We start from the raw sequence: 22,724 nt of genomic DNA on the forward strand, positions 1-22,724 counted from the left end.
CCTGGTGGTTGGCACAATCCAATGCACTTTATGTAATAACAATTAAAACAACAACAATTAATAGAATTGGATTAACAAAGTGACAAGTTCATCTCCAACATCAGGACCCTGAGCACTTACTGCAGCTCACACCCTAGCAGCCAGTAATAGCCACAGGCCAGAAACTATGAACTGACAGAAAGTCCTACATTTACCTCACACGCACTAGAGGGTAATACGTATCATTACATTGATTTCCAAAACGTCCTCAGCAGCGGATATAGAATATACACTTTATTAGCAAAAGACCTCAGTAAAATGGCCGCCGCGGCTGAGACAGTGCGACCTCTTGTAACCACGTGAGGTAAATGCCGAGCACACACGCCCACTACCCCGAGTTTATTGAGAAATGGCGCGCAATTTTAGGATCCAACCTAGAGGCTGACGTCAGGCCGCTCTCAACCAATCCCGGTATCGCCATGCTGCCCGCGCCGGGTCTGTCCGGCCAATCAGAATAGAGCCATCAGGAGAGAATTCCAGAGCTCTTCACCTATCCCGCGCAACATGGCGGAGAATTTAAACTCTGTGCGAGGTAAGTGACCCGATCCGGGTGAGAGGGAGATAATCCGGGGGTGAATAGCGCAGGAAGGAGCAGAGAGCTGATGACAGGTGCAGAGAGACAGAGGAGAGGCCGCCCGGAGATCAATCACTGCCTGCTCCAGATAGACTGTCATACAGACAGTGCGGTTTATGTTATGTATCCTGTTTTATACTCCAGAGCTGCAGTCACTGTGTACATACATGACATTACTTATCCTGTACTGATCCTGAGTTACATCCTGTATTATACTCCAGAGCTGCACTCACTATTCTGCTGCTGGTGCAGTCACTGTGTACATACATGACATTACTTATCCTGTACTGATCCTGAGTTACATCCTCTATTATACCCCAGAGCTGCATTCACTATTCTGCTGCTGGTGCAGTCACTGTGTACATACATGACATTACTTATCCTGTACTGATCCTGAGTTACATCCTGTATTATACCCCAGAGCTGCACTTACTATTCTGCTGCTGGTGCAGTCACTGTGTACATACATGACATTACTTATCCTGTACTGATCCTGAGTTACATCCTGTATTATACCCCAGAGCTGCACTCACTATTCTGCTGCTGGTGCAGTCACTGTGTACATACATGACATTACTTATCCGGTACTGATCCTGAGTTACATCCGGTATTATACTCCAGAGCTGCACTCACTATTCTGCTGCTGGTGCAGTCACTGTGTACATACATGACATTACTTATCCTGTACTGATCCTGAGTTACATCCTGTATTATACCCCAGAGCTGCACTTACTATTCTGCTGCTGGTGCAGTCACTGTGTACATACATGACATTACTTATCCTGTACTGATCCTGAGTTACACTGTGTATTATACCCCAGAGCTGCACTCACTATTCTGCTGCTGGTGCAGTCACTGTGTACATACATGACATTACTTATCCTGTACTGATCCTGAGTTACATCCTGTATTATACTCCAGAGCTGCACTCACTATCTGCTGCTGGTGCAGTCACTGTGTACATACATGACATTACTTATCCTGTACTGATCCTGAGTTACACTGTGTATTATACCCCAGAGCTGCACTCACTATTCTGCTGCTGGTGCAGTCACTGTGTACATACATGACATTACTTATCCTGTACTGATCCTGAGTTACATCCTGTATCATACCCCAGAGCTGCACTCACTATTCTGCTGCTGGTGCAGTCACTGTGTACATACATGACATTACTTATCCTGTACTGATCCTGAGTTACATCCTGTATTATACTCCAGAGCTGCACTCACTATCTGCTGCTGGTGCAGTCACTGTGTACATACATGACATTACTTATCCTGTACTGATCCTGAGTTACATCCTGTATTATACTCCAGAGCTGCACTCACTATTCTGCTGCTGGTGCAGTCACTGTGTACATACATGACATTACTTATCCTGTACTGATCCTGAGTTACATCCTGTATTATACTCCAGAGCTGCACTCACTATTCTGCTGCTGGTGCAGTCACTGTAAACATACATGACATTACTTATCCTGTACTGATCCTTAGTTACATCCTGTATTATACTCCAGAGCTGCACTCACTATTCTGCTGCTGGTGCAGTCACTGTGTACATACATGACATTACTTATCATGTACTGATCCTGAGTTACATCCTGTATTATACCCCAGAGCTGCACTCACTATTCTGCTGCTGGTGCAGTCACTGTGTACATACATGACATTACTTATCCTGTACTGAGCCTGTATTATACTCCAGAGCTGCACTCACTATTCTGCTGCTGGTGCAGTCACTGTGTACATACATGACATTACTTATCCTGTACTGATCCTTAGTTACATCCTGTATTATACTCCAGAGCTGCACTCACTATTCTGCTGCTGCTGGTGCAGTCACTGTGTACATACATGACATTACTTATCCTGTACTGATCCTGAGTTACATCCTGTATTATACCCCAGAACTGCACTCACTATTCTGCTGCTGGTGCAGTCACTGTGTACATACATGACATTACTTATCCTGTACTGATCCTGAGTTACATCCTGTATTATACCCCAGAGCTGCACTCACTATTCTGCTGCTGGTGCAGTCACTGTGTACATACATGACATTACTTATCCTGTACTGATCCTGAGTTACATCCTGTATTATACCCCAGAACTGCACTCACTATTCTGCTGCTGGTGCAGTCACTGTGTACATACATGACATTACTTATCCTGTACTGATCCTGAGTTACATCCTGTATTATACCCCAGAGCTGCACTCACTATTCTGCTTCTGGTGCAGTCATTGTGTACATACATGACATTACTTATCCTGTACTGATCCTGAGTTACATCCTGTATTATACTCCAGAGCTGCACTCACTATTCTGCTGCTGGTGCAGTCACTGTGTACATACATGACATTACTTATCCTGTACTGATCCTGAGTTACATCCTGTGTTATACTCCAGAGCTGCACTCACTATTCTGCTGCTGGTGCAGTCACTGTGTACATACATGACATTACTTATCCTGTACTGATCCTGAGTTACATCCTGTATTATACTCCAGAGCTGCACTCACTATTCTGCTGCTGGTGCAGTCGCTGTGTACATACATGACATTACTTATCCTGTACTGATCCTGAGTTACATCCTGTATTATACCCCAGAGCTGCACTCACTATTCTGCTGGTGCAGTCACTTTGTACATACATGACATTACTTATCCTGTACTGATCCTGAGTTACATCCTGTATTATACCCCAGAGCTGCACTCACTGTTCTGCTGCTAGTGCAGTCACTGTGTACATACATGACATTACTTATCCTGTACTGATCCTAAGTTACATCCTGTATTATACCCCAGAGCTGCACTCACTATTCTGCTGCTGGTGCAGTCACTGTGTACATACATGACATTACTTATCCTGTACTGATCCTGAGTTACCTCCTGTATTATACTCCAGAGCTGCACTCACTATTCTGCTGCTGGTGCAGTCACTGTAAACATACATGACATTACTTATCCTGTACTGATCCTTAGTTACATCCTGTATTATACTCCAGAGCTGCACTCACTATTCTGCTGCTGGTGCAGTCACAGTGTACATACATGACATTACTTATCATGTACTGATCCTGAGTTACATCCTGTATTATACCCCAGAGCTGCACTCACTATTCTGCTGCTGGTGCAGTCACTGTGTACATACATGACATTACTTATCCTGTACTGAGCCTGTATTATACTCCAGAGCTGCACTCACTATTCTGCTGCTGGTGCAGTCACTGTGTACATACATGACATTACTTATCCTGTACTGATCCTTAGTTACATCCTGTATTATACTCCAGAGCTGCACTCACTATTCTGCTGCTGCTGGTGCAGTCACTGTGTACATACATGACATTACTTATCCTGTACTGATCCTGAGTTACATCCTGTATTATACCCCAGAGCTGCACTCACTATTCTGCTGCTGGTGCAGTCACTGTGTACATACATGACATTACTTATCCTGTACTGATCCTGAGTTACATCCTGTATTATACCCCAGAGCTGCACTCACTATTCTGCTGCTGGTGCAGTCATTGTGTACATACATGACATTACTTATCCTGTACTGATCCTGAGTTACATCCTGTATTATACTCCAGAGCTGCACTCACTATCTGCTGCTGGTGCAGTCACTGTGTACATACATGACATTACTTATCCTGTACTGATCCTGAGTTACATCCTGTGTTATACTCCAGAGCTGCACTCACTATTCTGCTGCTGGTGCAGTCACTGTGTACATACATGACATTACTTATCCTGTACTGATCCTGAGTTACATCCTGTATTATACCCCAGAGCTGCACTCACTGTAATGCTGCTAGTGCAGTCACTGTGTACATACATGACATTACTTATCCTGTACTGATCCTAAGTTACATCCTGTATTATACCCCAGAGCTGCACTCACTATTCTGCTGCTGGTGCAGTCACTGTGTACATACATGACATTACTTATCCTGTACTGATCCTGAGTTACATCCTGTATTATACCCCAGAGCTGCGCTCACTATTCTGCTGGTGCAGTCACTGTGTACATACATGACATTACTTATCCTGTACTGATCCTGAGTTACCTCCTGTATTATACTCCAGAGCTGCACTCACTATTCTGCTGCTGGTGCAGTCACTGTGTACATACATGACATTACTTATCCTGTACTGATCCTGAGTTACATCCTGTATTATACCCCAGAGCTGCACTCACTATTCTGCTGCTGGTGCAGTCACTGTGTACATACATGACATTGCTTATCCTGTACTGATCCTGAGTTACACTGTGTATTATACCCCAGAGCTGCACTCACTATTCTGCTGCTGGTGCAGTCACTGTGTACATACATGACATTGCTTATCCTGTACTGATCCTGAGTTACACTGTGTATTATACCCCAGAGCTGCACTCACTATTCTGCTGCTGGTGCAGTCACTGTGTACATACATGACATTACTTATCCTGTACTGATCCTGAGTTACACTGTGTATTATACCCCAGAGCTGCACTCACTATTCTGCTGCTGGTGCAGTCACTGTAAACATACATGACATTACTTATCCTGTACTGATCCCGAGTTACATCCTGTATTTTACTCCAGAGCTGCACTCACTATTCTGCTGCTGGTACAGTCACTGTGTACATACATGACATTACTTATCCTGTACTGATCCCGAGTTACATCCTGTATTATACTCCAGAGCTGCACTCACTATTCTGCTGCGGGTGCAGTCGCTGTGTACATACATGACATTACTTATCCTGTACTGATCCTGAGTTACATCCTGTATTATACTCCAGAGCTGCACTCACTATTCTGCTGCTGGTGCAGTCACTGTGTACATACATGACATTACTTATCCTGTACTGATCCTGAGTTACCTCCTGTATTATACTCCAGAGCTGCACTCACTATTCTGCTGCTGGTGCAGTCACTGTGTACATACATGACATTACTTATCCTGTACTGATCCTGAGTTACATCCTGTATTATACCCCAGAGCTGCACTCACTATTCTGCTGCTGGTGCAGTCACTGTGTACATACATGACATTGCTTATCCTGTACTGATCCTGAGTTACACTGTGTATTATACCCCAGAGCTGCACTCACTATTCTGCTGCTGGTGCAGTCACTGTGTACATACATGACATTGCTTATCCTGTACTGATCCTGAGTTACACTGTGTATTATACCCCAGAGCTGCACTCACTATTCTGCTGCTGGTGCAGTCACTGTGTACATACATGACATTACTTATCCTGTACTGATCCTGAGTTACACTGTGTATTATACCCCAGAGCTGCACTCACTATTCTGCTGCTGGTGCAGTCACTGTAAACATACATGACATTACTTATCCTGTACTGATCCCGAGTTACATCCTGTATTTTACTCCAGAGCTGCACTCACTATTCTGCTGCTGGTACAGTCACTGTGTACATACATGACATTACTTATCCTGTACTGATCCCGAGTTACATCCTGTATTATACTCCAGAGCTGCACTCACTATTCTGCTGCGGGTGCAGTCGCTGTGTACATACATGACATTACTTATCCTGTACTGATCCTGAGTTACATCCTGTATTATACTCCAGAGCTGCACTCACTATTCTGCTGCTGGTGCAGTCACTGTGTACATACATGACATTACTTATCCTGTACTGATCCTGAGTTACATCCTGTATTATACCCCAGAGCTGCACTCACTATTCTGCTGCTGGTGCAGTCACTGTGTACATACATGACATTGCTTATCCTGTACTGATCCTGAGTTACACTGTGTATTATACCCCAGAGCTGCACTCACTATTCTGCTGCTGGTGCAGTCACTGTGTACATACATGACATTGCTTATCCTGTACTGATCCTGAGTTACACTGTGTATTATACCCCAGAGCTGCACTCACTATTCTGCTGCTGGTGCAGTCACTGTGTACATACATGACATTACTTATCCTGTACTGATCCTGAGTTACACTGTGTATTATACCCCAGAGCTGCACTCACTATTCTGCTGCTGGTGCAGTCACTGTAAACATACATGACATTACTTATCCTGTACTGATCCCGAGTTACATCCTGTATTTTACTCCAGAGCTGCACTCACTATTCTGCTGCTGGTACAGTCACTGTGTACATACATGACATTACTTATCCTGTACTGATCCCGAGTTACATCCTGTATTATACTCCAGAGCTGCACTCACTATTCTGCTGCGGGTGCAGTCGCTGTGTACATACATGACATTACTTATCCTGTACTGATCCTGAGTTACATCCTGTGTTATACTCCAGAGCTGCACTCACTATTCTGCTGCTGGTGCAGTCACTGTGTACATACATGACATTACTTATCCTGTACTGATCCTGAGTTACATCCTGTATTATACTCCAGAGCTGCACTCACTATTCTGCTGCTGGTGCAGTCACTGTACATACATGACATTACTTATCCTGTACTGATCCTGAGTTACATCCTGTATTATACCCCAGAGCTGCACTCACTATTCTGCTGCTGGTGCAGTCACTGTGTACATACATGACATTACTTATCCTGTACTGATCCTGAGTTACATCCTGTATTATACCCCAGAGCTGCACTCACTATTCTGCTGCTGGTGCAGTCACTGTGTACATACATGACATTACTTATCCTGTACTGATCCTGAGTTACATCCTGTATTATACCCCAGAGCTGCACTCACTATTCTGCTGCTAGTGCAGTCACTGTGTACATACATGACATTACTTATCCTGTACTGATCCTGAGTTACATCCTGTATTATACCCCAGAGCTGCACTCACTATTCTGCTGCTAGTGCAGTCACTGTGTACATACATGACATTACTTATCCTGCATGATGGACAGTGACATCTCCGGGTCCCCCTCCAGCAGAGCAGAGGTCGGGGACGTTGCATCTGCTCCGCTGAGTGCATTATGTTGCTCAGCAGGAGGTTCCAGGGTGGAATGATGTAACTTGCTCCTTTTGTCCTGTCTTTTCCGTCATACACTTTCCTGACATAGATGCTGAGTGTATATTAAGCACGTGATGTGAGCCCTGCTGTACTAGCCCCAGAATACCACAAAATTCTGAGATTATTAGGGCTGAGCAGGAGTGTTATAATTATTTTTCCTCACTTCTGCCGGGCACACTGCTGCACATAGTACAGTGGTGATGCTTGGTATTGCACCTGCACACAGACCACATAATGTGTTATTACACTTTTGAGGTGTTGAATAGGCAACTTTTAAAAGGGTTTTCAACAGGATGGGGCAGAGGCTGGCGTTTCTTACAGGGCGGTAATAATTGGTATTTTTAGCTGAGGTGGAATATGTAATTATCAGTAATAGTTTAGTCTCCGTTCACATGAATGTACGCTCTCCTGGGCGGGCACATGGCAGCGCGCTGCTCACCCCTCTCCATAGGAAACGCGCTGCCCGGCCCTTCTTATGGCCAGATGGAGCCTGCTCTATTTTTTATGGCACGGTTGTACTTAGTGCACCGCGACCTCATGGCTGGATGTACGGCCCCACAACGGTGGTGTGAATACGGCCTTAGTATGTATGTGCAGCGGCTGCATGGTGTGACACATCCTCGTGGTTGTATGTAGCTCCGGGTGCAATTTGCAATCTGCATGGTGTAATCTGCCATTGCATAAATGTTATTTCCTCAAAGAAAAGCGACTAATATGGAGGATCCGGCTGAAGAAGTTCTGTGTCTCTATCCGGTGGATGTATTCACACGGCTGATGTATGTGGCGCCTTCAGATATGATCAGTAAACTATAGCCTGGCATCACCCTGCTGCGCTGTTGGCATAGCTGAGTCATTGGGCAGCTGGGGATGAATAAGGAGCTGCTGGGACAATATACATACTGGCACGCTGACCTGCACACACCTTCTGTACTGACCGCAGGACCTCACAGCCCTGGGGGCGGGTCCTCACACCTCCCCCATCCCCCTCTCCTGTCGCTGCAGTCAGACTCCATAGCCCCCAAAATGTATGTGTGGCTGGGATATTCCAGAACTGTCAGGGATGTGACGCCTCTGTGGTCTCTTCATGGATTAGGAACCCCTGTGTCATATCTGAAAGGCCTAGCTGTGCTATTTACTGCACCTGGCAACTTTCACGTGATTTGGGAGACCCCACTGACCTGTGCCACGGATGCCGGAAAAGTATTTATCAACTATCCTCCAGATACACCCCTCAGGGGTCCCAGGGGCACACATCCAGGTGATTTATGCTAAAGGTTTTGTAATATACATTCGGCTCCGACGCTCTACAAAACCGCTGGAAACCTTCCATGTGACTCCTCGGGAAACATTTGGAGTTTGTTCTCGTAGGAAAGCAGTGACTTGAGTATAATTGTTCTCAGGATTTATGTTTAATACGTCTTTAAGGGAGAGCAAAAAGGGAAAACGGGGATAAGGGCGACATATATAGTCATGTAACAAAAGCATTGAAGTGGACAATATACAAAACAAGTGTTACTATAGCATAAAGGGGAGAGCCCCAAAAATCTCCTCCAAGAAGTAAGAAGAGGGAATGATCTCAAGATTTATGACGGGTAAAGGATATTTTCTTGTGTTTTGCAGGTTGTTCTGTGCAATGTCTCTCCTCTGAATCTCATCTTCAGGAACTTTGTCGGATTGAGCACGTATGTTGTGCACCCCTCGGGGTGAACCGAAAGAACATCTGCAACTTTGAGGTGGAATATCTGTGTGATTACAAGAGAATACAGGTGGGAAATACAATGCGCACACAATAACAGTATTACATGGCGTTATCTTTCATCATTTATTTTCTGACAGTAGCAAAGGATGAGGCTTTTATAACAATAACACAAACTAATTGTCCATATGCATTAATATAAAATCTTCCTCCTACGTTCCACTGCACTTGACGAGAGAGTGTAATCCTCAAACATGCAAATGAGTTTCATAGGCTGCTGGGGTGTGGAGTATCCTCGGACAGCTCCGGGGGCAAAAGCTACTCCACGTCACTGCAGACCCGCCTCTACGCACTTCTGGCGCGCTTCCGGAAGACAAATGGGAGCTACTGTGTAGATTTCCCCATGGTATAATGGTATATTTCCTTTAATTTATTTATTTTTTAATATTTATGCAGAACACATCTACCTGATTTTGAGCCCCTCTATGTAGGTTATGAGTGTTTGACGTTTATGTGGCTTATTTATGACCTGTGAATGAAACTTACATTGACCAGGCGTGATTGGGTAGATGGAGAGGACTCATGGACTGAGCCTTTTCCATAAACGTCAGGTGTCTGCTGTATTATGTACAGTAGATTTACAATGTATTAAAATTAGGGTTGCACAATGCATCGAAACCTTGGATTTCGTACTCAGGGCGGTTCAGTACCGGGTTTGTCATTTTTGGTACTGAATGACTGGTGTCGTTCTATAGACTCCTAGTAGCTGTCTGCAGTGGAATCCTCAAAGGAGACATCAGCCAGGGTATCCATTGAATAGATGTGTCGGGCCATCAGCAAAGCAGGAACCAGGTCATCAGAGGCATATCAAGAACTGTCCATTTATGCTGTTCCTACATCTCCCAGGGCTTACCCAGACACAAGTTCTATAAATTAATTCATGGTACTCATTTAAATATTTTTCCCACCCGGGATTTGTACTCACAATCTCCACTACCATGCCATAGAGATACAGAGCCTCTATCCAGGGGTGCGCAACCTTTTTTCGGTCCCAGAGCCGCATAGTCATACCCGTACCCTTCAGGGGACCACACTTTTAACCAAAACCCTAGATGTTCCAAAATTCCCCCCAGAAACCACTTCTGCATTTGTCCAATAGACCCCAGAGCAGACTACAATAAAGTGCACAAACAAGACGATAATAAAGATGGAAATTGTCTAAACCCATGCAGCAGGTAATAATTGTGAATAACTGGCTGCACACAGGGGCTCTGATAGACCCCAGTAGTGATCCTTACCTGCCAGTCCCCCCTGCCCCCTGGTCTAGTCTGGGGGAAAAATGCAACCCTCCCCCTTTATAAAAAAAAATTTCCCTTCTGGTTGATGGCCAAAGTATAAAAAGGTTACAGGTTTCAGAAGTGTTAAAGAAAGTTATAAAAGTTAGAAATTTTTTTTTTTTAAGTTTTATGATGCATCAGAGCTATATAAATTTGATATCTCTTTGCTCAAACTATGCTAAACCTTTTTGTCTTGTATACTTGTTTACGTGATATTTGCTTTACTCTGTGACTTCTTGCCCTTAGGATGAGGAGTTATACCTTGTGAAGTGGAAGGGATACCCCGACTCTGATTGTTCGTGGGAACCGCGTCACCACCTCAAGTGCTTCAACCTCCTCAAACAGTTTCACCGAGATTTGGAGCGCGAGCTTCTCCGACGCGCTAAGGCTGCAGGAAACACGCCTAGTAGAAAATCCATAGCCCGGTGCCCACGCAGGCTGGACTCCAGCCTCTCGCACCACGTCGTTTTAAAAGCCAAACAGAGACAACGGCTTCGTATGTGGGAGCAGAAGCTGAATAACAAGCATGCCCATCCTGGCTTCATATTAGTAGAGAATGAAGTGGATCTGGAGGGGCCACCAAAAGACTTTGTGTACATCAACCAATATAAGGTGGGGGAAGGTGTAACCATTACCCAGTCGGCTGTAGGGTGCAAGTGCCGAGACTGTTTTACAGATGAGGGAGGCTGCTGTCCAGGTGGATTTCAGCACAAATTAGCTTACAATGAATATGGACAGGTGAAGGTCAAACCAGGCTTTCCAATTTACGAGTGTAACTCTCTGTGTCGGTGTGGCCCCTCCTGTCCTAATCGCGTGGTACAAAAAGGAATTCAATACAAATTCTGCATCTTCAGGACCTCTGATGGAAGGGGATGGGGGGTCCGAACACTGGAAAAGATCCGCAAGAACAGCTTTGTGATGGAGTATGTTGGAGAGGTGAGATGCCAAATTATGCTCTACTGTCATGTCCTCCTAATTTGTCATCAAGAATTAATCCAGAAAATGGGCATTGGACTAGCACACGCCTCCTGTGCTGCATAACACAGGGATGGGGAAAGTAGAAGTAAATGAAGCCAAACCCTCCTGACAATCTTTCACCTAAAGAATACGCAGATAGCTGGGTCTCTCTCAGCCCGGTCAGAGTAGGGATCCTGTAACATTCATAGGGTGTGATCAGAGGCCATGCAACATCTGTAAATATTCTGAAACCTAAATTACATTACACAAAAAAGAGAAAACCCGTTAGGTATGGGCATGTAGACAAGATACCTTAGGGTAAAATAGGATAATACCAAAAAAAAAGAGGTTCAAAAGAACACAGAAACAAATAATAACCATAAATATACTTTATTTCAATCAAAATAGATGTTAAAAACCAAACATAATACAGCATACATGAACGGACACCAATGATATAAAATTGTGTGTATACCAAATAACGATAGTAACTAGCCAGTACAAAACATATCACATTATAAATGAATAATAAGTGAAAAGTAAGATGGGACAATGCCCAAAAGTAAGTTAACTAAGAGTGTACAACGCAAAGCTGTAAACCAGTGGCTGTAATACTATACCAAGAAGAGGATCACACACAAACAATGCCCCGACACGTGTTTCGCGTATGGCGCTTTTTCCCCTTGAAAAAGCGCCATACGCGAAACACGTGTCGGGGCATTGTTTGTGTGTGATCCTCTTCTTGGTATAGTATTACAGCCACTGGTTTACAGCTTTGCGTTGTACACTCTTAGTTAACTTACTTTTGGGCATTGTCCCATCTTACTTTTCACTTATTATTCATTTATAATGTGATATGTTTTGTACTGGCTAGTTACTATCGTTATTTGGTATACACACAATTTTATATCATTGGTGTCCGTTCATGTATGCTTTATTATGTTTGGTTTTTAACATCTATTTTGATTGAAATAAAGTATATTTATGGTTATTTGTTTCTGTGTTCTTTTGAACCTCTTTTTTTTGGTATTAACCTAAATTACATTGCAGAATATTTAGAGTATTTACAGATGTTGCATGGCCTCTGATCACACCCTATAAATGTTTCATGATCCCTACTCTGACCACCCTAATCTGCCTAATTGAAACCTAAATTACATTGCAGAATAATTAATTAGGCAGATTTATCAAGCTGTCTAAAAGTCAGAATCGTTGCCATGGGCATCTAAGTGCAATCACAGCTCCCCTTTAAAATATTCATGATTACTCGTAATATGAAGGCCGGGCTGTAATCAGTTGCCATGGGCAGCTAAGAACATTCTGACTTTTAGACAGCTTGATAAATCTGCCCCATTGTCTTGGAAATACTAGTGAGAGGTTATGTATATGTGAATGACAAGCCACATGTGTAATGTATGCTGTGACTGTAATCTACAGATAATCACCTCAGATGAGGCTGAGCGGAGGGGACATATCTATGACCGGCAGGGGGCCACCTACCTGTTTGATCTGGATTATGTGGAGGATGTTTACACTGTGGACGCTGCCCGCTATGGAAATATCTCGCACTTTGTCAACCACAGTGTAAGTATTAGTATCCGTGTGTGACATACGCAACACAAGAACCTCTTCTTCTCCGCTGTATAGTTGTAGCCTTGCACTTTGGTGTGACCCAGTAATGGCCTCGCTAATAGACTGGGGCTTCATTCATCCTGCGGTATAGCGGCTTTGTGTGAAAAACAGCTATTAATGCATATAACTGGATTAAATCCAGTATCTACAGTGCTGTACACCGGGCGGTTTTGGTGATGAACACAATGTGAATTATTCTCTTCAATTTCTTACAGTGTAAGCCGAACCTCCAAGTCTACAACGTCTTCATTGATAACCAAGATGAGCGACTACCTCGCATTGCGTTTTTTTCCACCCGTACAATACGTACAGGCGAGGAGCTGACTTTTGACTACAACATGCAAGGTAAAGTTCATGGATTGCTTTCGTTTTCAAGTTGGATGTGTATGATTTGTATGAATATTGTATAACTATGAGTTCTGTAATGCTAGAAACCAGTACTCCGCCTGTTCATGAGTTGTTTCTAGTATTCAGGCCTGTGCCATAGGGCCCTTTTTAAAGTTGTATTTGTATAATGTAAATTTGATGCTTGAGGGGTCTCCAATTTTTTTAAGCACCCTTTTAAAGTTGTTCCTGCACTAATTCCGCCATAGTTGGAATTTTCTCAAGTCTGATCTGGTAATCAATGTGATTACTTGGCTGTATGGCGTCAGATGGGTGGAGCCTTGCTGTGGCCTAGGACCACCAGTCTAATTAGCATATTGCATAATTAAACTACCCTGAAGCTGTTACATAAACTATTGGTGATGAGGACTGCTTCATCTTTTTTTCTTTATTTGTAGTGGATCCAGTCGATGTTGAAAGTACAAAAATGGATTCCAATTTTGGCCTGGCCGGACTTCCTGGATCCCCGAAAAAACGAATCCGTGTGGAGTGCAAATGTGGCGCAGCCCAGTGTCGTAAATACCTCTTCTGAATGGAGCCTGTGATTAACTCCCCCAGCACTTGAATAACTGTTACCAGTGTTTACATCCAATGTTATGAATTTTCCTGGGGGAGGGGATCCCACTCCACTGCCTTCCACCCTCCTCCCCCAAACATATGGTGCTATGTACATGAATGTGTTTTTATTGCTTTTTATGTAACTATACCGAGTGCCTCCTGGGTGCACCTGGTCCCTCGTATGGCCTTGTGCATGATGTGCAACACTCGATACTTGAATTGTCTCCATTCAGTCTGCGGCCCGGCTCATTCAGGGTTTCCGTCTTTCTGTGTAATGAAATATTGGATGATATATTTTTTTTTTTAGATTATTCAGAATCCTTCTATTAACTTTTTCTGTTTTACTTTTTTAACCTTTTTATTCTCATCCTTGATTGTAAATACACATGATATAATCTCAACACTGATGGATCCTTTTTTTAATTTGTTATAGAATGACTGTATTTGGAAATGAATGGATCAAACAGAACCCAATTCCCACCCCCTCAACCACATGTCGATCTAAGACAATACCCCTGGATTCTGAAATTACAACAATAACATTTCCTATTTGGTTTTGCTTGAGGTGATTTTTGACCCCTGAACACAACTCTGTTCTGATTTCTCAGTTTGCATTTTGTTATCCTCAGCATTGGCCTACAGTGTAGCAAGGGTGGTGTAACAATACTCTACCACCTATTCTTACACTCAAGAATGCACATAACTACCATCATTTTTGGCTTTTAGACTATAAAGCAAGTTTTTAATGGGGATTTCTGCACATAGATTGGTTCATCCATGTCGGGTCAGAGGAGATGCAACACTTGCACCCTTTAGCAATCGGCTCTTTATGGCAGCCAAATAGTAGTAAAGCTGCAGTACTGCTACACCTGTTCTATGATGGATATTGCCGTCTTCATCTATCCACTGTATACGTACGTAAACTGTCCAGGATAGACCGTGGACCCCACTGATCTATTACCGATGATCCATCCTACCTGCAGACAAATGTTTGCAGCCGTGTGTCATCGGCTCAAGCGCCAATGACAGTAGAAAAGAGCAGGTCCTAGCCTGAAATTCCCTTAAAGGCAATCTCCCACCAGATTACTGGTGGTACACTGCCCACACAATCATGCTCGTACCCCCTTATGGTCGATTGCAGGCTTTGTTTCCTAACTACCATGAAAGATAACGGAAAAATATGTAAATGAGCTTAAGGCGCTGGGGCTGACGTCACCTGATCGCCTCATGGCTCTGCCGGGTGCTAAGTATGCACACCCTCGCCACTTAGTATTCACTCACTTTACATATTGGTAAAAGTTATTTTTCATGGTATTACGAACCCCAGAAAGTCAGAGGGGATTGATTGCAGGCTTTTTCCTAAGGTAACGCGCATGATTGTGTGCACGGTCTACCTCCTGGTGTTAATGTCTTTTAGCATAAACTCACAATGACTGGCTCTGGGAGAGGTATGTCAGTGGATTACAGCGTCCAGGATCATAGTGTTTTATTGCAGGGGACACATACAGGAAATATAAATAAAAGGGGGGAGGACATTACACATGGTTAATCGGGGTGACATGAATTCACTTCTGCTCTCTTCTCCAGATGATAACCATCCCCTTAGCATCACTGGAGGCCAGGAGACTTTCATCACAGTTAAAGCTGACTCCTAGAACAGCCGCACTGTGTCCTTGAAGCTTGTTCACAATGGCCTTGGTGGCCCGTTCCACATCAAAAAAGTACACGCACATATCTTCACTGCCGGTAACTAGAGGGAGATAATAGACACAGGTGACACTGGGTAAGTATACAAGGTATGTTATGTAAGACCTTCTCCCTGTCATATGTGCAGCATTCTCCAGGAGAAGGGAGGGCTAGAAACATGCTGCACGCTATAGACAAGGTGTGAGATAATAAGCAGTACCAGGAAGGTATAACCTATACGTACCGACACAGGCTCCCTGCCTGAAAGACATGAGCGGGCAGAAGATGCTTCCTATGGCGTGGCTCGTTTGCTGGATTTGAAACGTTCGCTTTAACTGCAGCGTTCCCTCATTATCCGTAACCCTACAGAGGCAGAAGTCACCATGAATCGGATGCTTACATCGTGTTATGCGCACTGTGCTTCAGACATAACAGGATTGGCTTTGTCATTTTACTTTTTTTTACATTTATATAGTATTTTTGTTCCAATAAAGCAATAGCTTTTGTAGATTTTTGTAGTTTTTCTGTCCCCGGCCAAGCACACGTCTGCTTACTGAGAATGGAACGGAAACATGATTCTATCTAGAAACTGAAAACCCTAATTGACATGGTAAAGGGGGTGCTCCACACAGAATATGGTTGGCGGGTTTGACTGCGGGACCCCAAGTCTTATTATTAACTTCTACAAGGCTCCCAGTACACACACTCTGGGGGCTCTTGTTTGTCTGAACACTACAGTAAGCTAGGTTGTCCAGGATAACCACCTCTGGTAGGATGCAGAGGCTGCACTGTGACCTGAAACTGAGGCCAGTGCTGGGCTGCAGCGGGAGCGCAAAGTCGAGGTGACGCCACTGCTGCAGCCTCTGCTCCCTAGATAAAGAGTAAGTAGGTGCACAATAACTTTACAGGGCTTCCACCTGAACTGATTGATGAACACATATGTTTGTTGTGTTCCATCCAAGTCTAGAACTGCTATACTTGGCAGACTCAATGGGAGGAGATTTCTGAAAGTGTCAGTGAATAGACCAGTGCAGAGTCAGGCTGTGTTCACACGATGTGTTGCGTTTTTTTTTTAACATATTCCAAAAGCTTTAACTGTGATCATTTGCTAAAACGCAATGTAACCTCAACATGTGAGTCCTACTTTTCTGTCAAATTGTACAAGTCTCATTCATAAATGTGGCACACAGCATTTCAGATGCAAATTATTCCAGAATTGGGGCAGAGACAGATTGATATACCTCCTCTTAAAATGAGCATTTTTTTTTTTTTTACACGAGCAGGCCCCATGTCCTCAATTGTAAATCTGACACTTATGGACAATGAAAGTTTTAAATTCACTGTGGGCAAGGAAAGATCTTGTGAATTGTAGAAAAAAAAAATAATGGAAGAGAAAGCTGAACTGAATGTATGACGCGCTTGATGTACATCAGACATTTTATGCCTCCTTACCTGTATAACAGCAGCTTATTAATACAAGCATTAACCAATAGCGATGGGTCCCGGGCTTCACGACTGATCCATGAGCGGGCGGAGAGGCTGGTGATGGCGCTGCCTTCTGACACAACTAGGCGCTTAGCTTTGGTCAGCTTACCTGCAAGTCACATGTATAGACCGCTTATGAATAACATGTCTGGGGACGGCCAATCACAGCACAAAGCATTGGCAGAGCCGTTCAGTATTTGCTACAACTCTGCTATAGCCAAAGTAATGGACAGATCTAACAGAGATGGCAGCACTGCCTCATCAATAAACCATCAATCAGTGAGCCCTATGTCCCCCTCACCTGTGGCCATATCGAACAGGAATGAGAAGATGCTCCCACGGTCATCCCCTGCCCACAGGATGCGTCCGGCTGAGTCGAAGGACAATGATAGCACCCGGCCGGTCAGCTTACTGCTGCCTCCCTTCACCTTTTTACCGGTGGAAATATTCACAACGTGGATGTTGTGTTTACTGTTACCAACCTAAAAAAATTCCATATGGGTGTATCAGTGGATCTCATCTACATGTAACACTACATACAGCTACTGGGGAACTACAAGTCCCAGTATAGAAACCCCTTCCCTCATATATGTACACAGTGTACAGACAGACACCAACTGTATATCAGAACCACTCACCACAGTGAGATTGTTATTGATTGGCTGGAAAGTGCAGCACAGCATCTGGGCCGAGTCCGGGTCTGGAATCTGTCGGATGCAGCGGCCATCTTGGGTGTTCCAAATACGCATGCTGCCATCCAGAGAGGTGGAGACAATTATATCATTGGATAGAGACCAAGCAAAGTCGCTGACGGGACCGATGTGTCCTCGCAGGGTCTGCAGGACGGTGGGGGGAGTGGGAACCAGCTGACACACTGATATAGTGCCATCCAGAGAGCAGCAGGCCAGGAGGTGCTTGTCATCATTGGCAAATTGTACCTTGGGGACTACAAGGAAAACATGAGTTTGTAAATTCCTGACAACTATTTTCCAAAGCTTCAGGTGTCAGAGAGATCTAGATCTTTATTGGTTGTCAGTAAATTGCTACTTACCAGCTTGATCCACGTGTTGGTCGAATATGTGGTACATCCCAGCGAATGCATAGTTCTCGCTCAGAGTGGTGTCACCTGCCATTGCCCTGCTGGCTTCAGCCAATGGTGTTGGCACCACACTGCCAGGAGCCCTGCGGGAGAGCCCAGTGTTACCAAGTCACCATACAAGTGTCTATCCCCTTTGACTCATATCCTTACCTTTCTTCCTGCGCCACGCGGTTCATTTGTGCCTGAAGTTGGTAGGAGCCTCGGCTTACAGAACGCCTGTGACCTCGTGACCCCTGAGACCGTGGCTCCTCTTCCAAATCCTAAAGGAATAACAATAATCATCATAAACAACAACCTAAAACTGTTGGGTCCAGAGGTGGCTCTTCAGATTCTGTACATCTGAGAATAATGTGTTTTCTGCGAGGCGCTCACCTCCATGCGGTCCAGGGTAGTGCGAGAGCTGCGGATGCTGTTACTGTGTGCACGAAAGCTGCTCTGCTCAGACAGGGGTCCGTATCGCTGGGCAAGGAGTTGGCTACGAAGTTTCAAGTACTGTCGTCGCAGCTGCGGATCATACCCGGCCTTGGCATTCTCCCGCAGGAGCTGGCTGCGTCTCCGGATGTACTGAGTGCGGAACTGCGGGTGCGCAGGAGTGCGGTATGCGTTGTACCTGGTGAAGGATCACTTGGTTACAGTCACCGTAAAGAGTAGGATATACTGACACATTGTAACGCAGTCTGTACCTTGCGTCAACTGCCAGGACCTGTTGCCAGACAGCAGCCATTCCACGCACACTCCAAGTCCCTCAGCTCAAAAGGAGGGAGAAATCCTAACAGGAGACAACAGTCAGAAAGTTATTCTTATAAAATAGATACAAGGGGAAAGAGGAGGAACATAATATACGTCACTACTTGCTGTCAGTGAATGAGTACTAAATGGCTTATAGAGACCTGCATATGGTATCCAATGACACATGGCATACGGTAATACAGTGGACAGCGCCGCCCTGTGTTCATCTCGCTTAATTAACCTGCAAAGAATCCTTTGCAAGTCGCAAGAACATAATCAGGACTGTAGAGTCAGAGTCGTGACAAAACCTAGACTCCACAAATATGTAATAAGTTCTGTCCCTGATTTAGGCCAGGGGTGAGCAGAGCGTCAGGAGTGGACCCAGGAGCAGTGAGGACACAAAGCATAGCAGCAGGAGAGGAGCCGGGAGCAGTGAGGACATAGAGCGGTGCGGCAGGAGAGGAGCCGGGGGCAGTGGGGACACAGAGCGGTGCGGCAAGAGAGGAGCCGGGAGCAGTAGGGACACAGAGCGGAGCGGCAGGAGAGAAGCCGGGAGCAGTGAGGACACAGAGCGGTGTGGCAGGAGAGGAGCCGGGGGCAGTGAGGACACAGAGCGGTGCGGCAGGAGAGGAGCCGGGGGCAGTGAGGACACAGAGCGGTGCGGCAAGAGAGGAGCCGGGAGCAGTGAGGACACAGAGCGGTGCGGCAGGAGAGGAGCTGGGAGCAGTGGGGACACAGAGCGGAGCGGTAGGAGAGGAGCCGGGAGCAGTAGGGACACAGAGCGGAGCGGCAGGAGCGGAGCTGGGAGCAGTGAGGACACAGAACAGAGCAGCGAGGACATAGAGCGGTGCGGCATTAGAAGAGCCGGGAGCAGTGAGGACACTGAGCGGCACGGCAGGAGAGGAGCCGGGAGCAGTGGGGACACAGAACGGAGCAGCAGGAGAGGAGCGGCAGGAGAGGAGCGGCAGGAGAGGAGCCGGGAGCTTTGAGGACACAGAGCAGTGCGGCAGGAGAGGAGCCGGGAGCAGTGGGTACACAGGGCAGAGCACCAGGAGAGGAGCCGGGAGCAGTGGGTACACAGAGCGGAGCACCAGGAGAGGAGCCGGGAGCAGTGAGGACACAGAACGGTGCGGCAGGAGAAGAGTCGGGAGCAGTAGGGACACAGAGCGGAGCGGCAGGAGAGGAGCCGGGAGCAGTGAGGACACAGAGCGGAGCGGCAGGAGAGGAGCCGGGAGCAGTGAGGACACAGAGCGGAGCGGCAGGAGAGGAGCCGGGAGCAGTGGGGACTTCTCATCTACACTCACCACTACCTGCACCATTTAGCGCTTCTATCTGTTATGACTGTCAGCAGGGTGCGGCTTTGCATGTTGCAGGTTGTGCATCCTCTTCTAGGCTTTTAGTTAAGATGAATGTGGCTGCACTTTATGTACATGCTCAGGAGTTGAAGCTCTTCTGCTACAGATTAGAGGAATAAGGCACTGGGAAGGAATGACCACATTAATCTCAGCACTGCTAGAGGGACCAGGAAAACAGGACGGTGGAGTCATGATGATTTTGGTGCAGTTTGAGTTGAAATTGGGGAAATTGAGTAGCTGGAGGTTTATCTTTACCATGAAATTGGCCTTATGATATACATCTCAACTACAGTCACCATGCAGCCCAAGTCTTAAAGGAATTATCCACCTACAACAACCCCCATAGGTACAGCTTAGAGAAGAGCGTGTGTTATTTCACTGGGACGTGATAAGTAGCTGCCATAAACATGTCACTGCTTATCTCGTCTGAAACACAAAGAGTTAAATACAACCTTGGAGCATGTAGTGTATGATATGTATACATATCACTGAATTATTATATGTATATTATCATTTATGGAGGCCCCTATAATGGAGCCATGCTGTGACACATATGTGACCCCCTGGATATTCCTCTATATGAGACACGTATAGAAGATATACTGCAGTAATAAATACATATTATATCTATATATTACAGCAATAATGTACACACATCTAATAGAGCAGTAATGTACATAATAATAGATAGATATATATAAATAATGCAGGTACCTGCCCCGCCGGAAGACCCATCCGCCCTGACTCCACCGGTGACGTCATCAGTGAAGTCTCTACCTGCCATTGGTCAGCTGGCTGTCAAACGCTCCACCAACCACAAAGCATCTTCCTGGATTCACACCAATAGCTACGAGGAGGAGACGGGATATTGTCAGCCTCAAAACAATAGCATCATCCGAACACTAGGGGGAGGCTACGTGTTATATTTCTGTCGGGAATTTACTCGCCATGTTGTTGTAGTCTCAAGTTAGTATTTCTTTTTGTGGAGCTTCTTTAAAGCCATTACTATGACCCAGAAGGAACAGGCACTAATTCCACAAGTTGCATTCACACTGTCACACTAATACCAGTCATTATCCCTGCAACAGTCTGTCACACTGAACCTAAAAATCCCAGTTTTTACACAGAAAGTGTCAGTCATTAATCCTATAAATTATTACTAGGAAAGCCACAAAACCATGAACTGGACAGAAGTCCTGGATACTGGCATCTATAAAGGGCCCCATAACCCTTTAGTTATGTTCGTATAAAAATGCCGGTCTCTAATGGGGCCTGTAGAAAAGAAGGGCCATGGGACTACAACCGATTTCATTGTAGCTCATCCCTATGGTTTTCCCCCATACAAGCACTATGACAACTATTCCAAGATGGACAGGTTTATGAAAAAAAATTGAAGACATTGAGCGGACTTATAATTGGATAAAATAAGAAAGATAAATGAGATAAGAAAAACATGGCGGCTTTCATTCAGAACAAGCACTCCTGGTGTCCATGGGCTTTGTTTGGTATTACAGGTGACATTTACTGAAATGCAATACCACACATAGCCCATAGACAAGAGACATCCCTTTAAGCAATAGGTTTAGGACCTTGGAAGAAGAAATCCTAGCTGAACGGAACTGGTGAATATAACAGAATAACACCGGCTTTGCTTTACCAGTCTCATAGAGACAAAGTGCATGGCAGCACTATTGCATAACTGCTTCTCCATTTAACCCATGAACCAAGGACCCTCCTTTATCTGATATTTGGGGGGTGCCAGCAGTCAAATCACACTGAAAATAAGGAGACCTCTCATGCTGCGTTCACACATTGGGGCACATTTACTAAGGGCTTTGCGCCACTTTTCTGACAGACTTTGCACGTCCTTTTAGGTGTAAAGTACTTGCACAAATATTTAAGAAGTTTCCACGCCACGATTGTGCCACACGTGACCGTTTTGTGGTGCAGCTGCATTAACCTCCATGCGACACAAATTAAGCGCATTCTGGTGCTAAGTCAGACCATGCACCAGATTTATCATGCAAAGTCTGTTGCACCCCCTATGTTAAAGGTGCACCACAAAAAAGTTGATAACTCTGTCGGCACAGTGCAGGAGAGCGCCAGATTCATGATTTCTAAATAAATATCTAAATGATATCTTAATAAATCTGCACTTTACACAAGCAAACCACATTTAGTGCAGTTTCTGACATGATTCTTAGTAAATGTGCCCCAT

At 45.0% G+C, this 22,724-nt stretch overlaps 2 protein-coding genes and 1 long non-coding RNA gene across 11 annotated transcripts in view; 1 reads left to right on the forward strand and 2 right to left on the reverse strand.

The window, feature by feature from the left end:
• Nucleotides 1-364, reverse strand: part of LOC140077678 (uncharacterized) — a 95,198-nt gene extending 94,834 nt beyond the window's left edge. For 6 of the 7 annotated variants that reach the window (XR_011849814.1, XR_011849813.1, XR_011849812.1 and 3 more), the window contains exon 1: nt 121-195. This is a non-coding gene — a long non-coding RNA (uncharacterized lncRNA). Of the gene's footprint in view, nt 1-120 lie in introns of all 7 variants that reach the window. The other variant, XR_011849810.1, reaches the window with a different exon arrangement.
• Nucleotides 365-380: 16 nt separating this feature from the next.
• SUV39H1 (SUV39H1 histone lysine methyltransferase) lies at nt 381-14,553 on the forward strand. Of its 2 annotated transcripts, none has more exons than XM_072125022.1 (6): nt 381-571; nt 9,209-9,354; nt 10,868-11,557; nt 13,016-13,162; nt 13,426-13,555; nt 13,993-14,553. In XM_072125022.1, exons 1-6 carry the CDS (start codon nt 544-546, stop codon nt 14,124-14,126), a joined length of 1,275 nt encoding a protein of 424 aa, XP_071981123.1. In that variant the 5' UTR covers nt 381-543; the 3' UTR covers nt 14,127-14,553. The 2 variants fall into 2 exon arrangements, with proteins under 2 accessions (XP_071981123.1, XP_071981124.1); XM_072125023.1 differs by lacking the exon at nt 381-571 and adding an exon at nt 595-648.
• A 1,070-nt stretch (nt 14,554-15,623) lies between these two features.
• WDR13 (WD repeat domain 13) lies at nt 15,624-21,356 on the reverse strand. 2 transcript variants are annotated; one of them, XM_072125020.1, is made up of 10 exons: nt 21,221-21,356; nt 19,106-19,191; nt 18,795-19,032; nt 18,573-18,682; nt 18,375-18,505; nt 17,962-18,269; nt 17,625-17,805; nt 17,291-17,432; nt 16,083-16,201; nt 15,624-15,902 (listed from the first exon to the last, which is right to left on the reverse strand). In XM_072125020.1, exons 2-10 carry the CDS (start codon nt 19,144-19,146, stop codon nt 15,718-15,720), a joined length of 1,455 nt encoding a protein of 484 aa, XP_071981121.1. In that variant the 5' UTR covers nt 19,147-19,191; nt 21,221-21,356; the 3' UTR covers nt 15,624-15,717. The 2 variants fall into 2 exon arrangements, with proteins under 2 accessions (XP_071981121.1, XP_071981122.1); XM_072125021.1 differs by lacking the exon at nt 21,221-21,356 and adding an exon at nt 20,456-20,477.
• Nucleotides 21,357-22,724: the final 1,368 nt, after the last annotated feature.

Source organism: Engystomops pustulosus, chromosome 9, assembly GCF_040894005.1.
Source record: "Engystomops pustulosus chromosome 9, aEngPut4.maternal, whole genome shotgun sequence".
NCBI lineage: Eukaryota > Metazoa > Chordata > Amphibia > Anura > Leptodactylidae > Engystomops > Engystomops pustulosus.

What these genes read in the sequence shown, in the direction of transcription:
- SUV39H1 (XM_072125022.1), top strand. Translation starts at nt 544, where the DNA reads ATGGCGGAGAATTTAAACTCTGTGCGAG. An exon ending in GTGATTACAAGAGAATACAG is followed by an intron (nt 9,355 to 10,867) that starts GTGGGAAATACA and finishes TCTTGCCCTTAG; the next exon opens with GATGAGGAGTTATACCTTGT. An exon ending in TTTTGACTACAACATGCAAG is followed by an intron (nt 13,556 to 13,992) that starts GTAAAGTTCATG and finishes CTTTATTTGTAG; the next exon opens with TGGATCCAGTCGATGTTGAA.
- WDR13 (XM_072125020.1), bottom strand. Translation starts at nt 19,146, where the DNA reads ATGGCTGCTGTCTGGCAACAGGTCCTGGCAGTTGACGCAAG. An exon ending in TCAATAACAATCTCACTGTG is followed by an intron (nt 17,806 to 17,961) that starts GTGAGTGGTTCT and finishes GAATTTTTTTAG; the next exon opens with GTTGGTAACAGTAAACACAA. An exon ending in CCTGTTCGATATGGCCACAG is followed by an intron (nt 17,433 to 17,624) that starts GTGAGGGGGACA and finishes TGTGACTTGCAG; the next exon opens with GTAAGCTGACCAAAGCTAAG.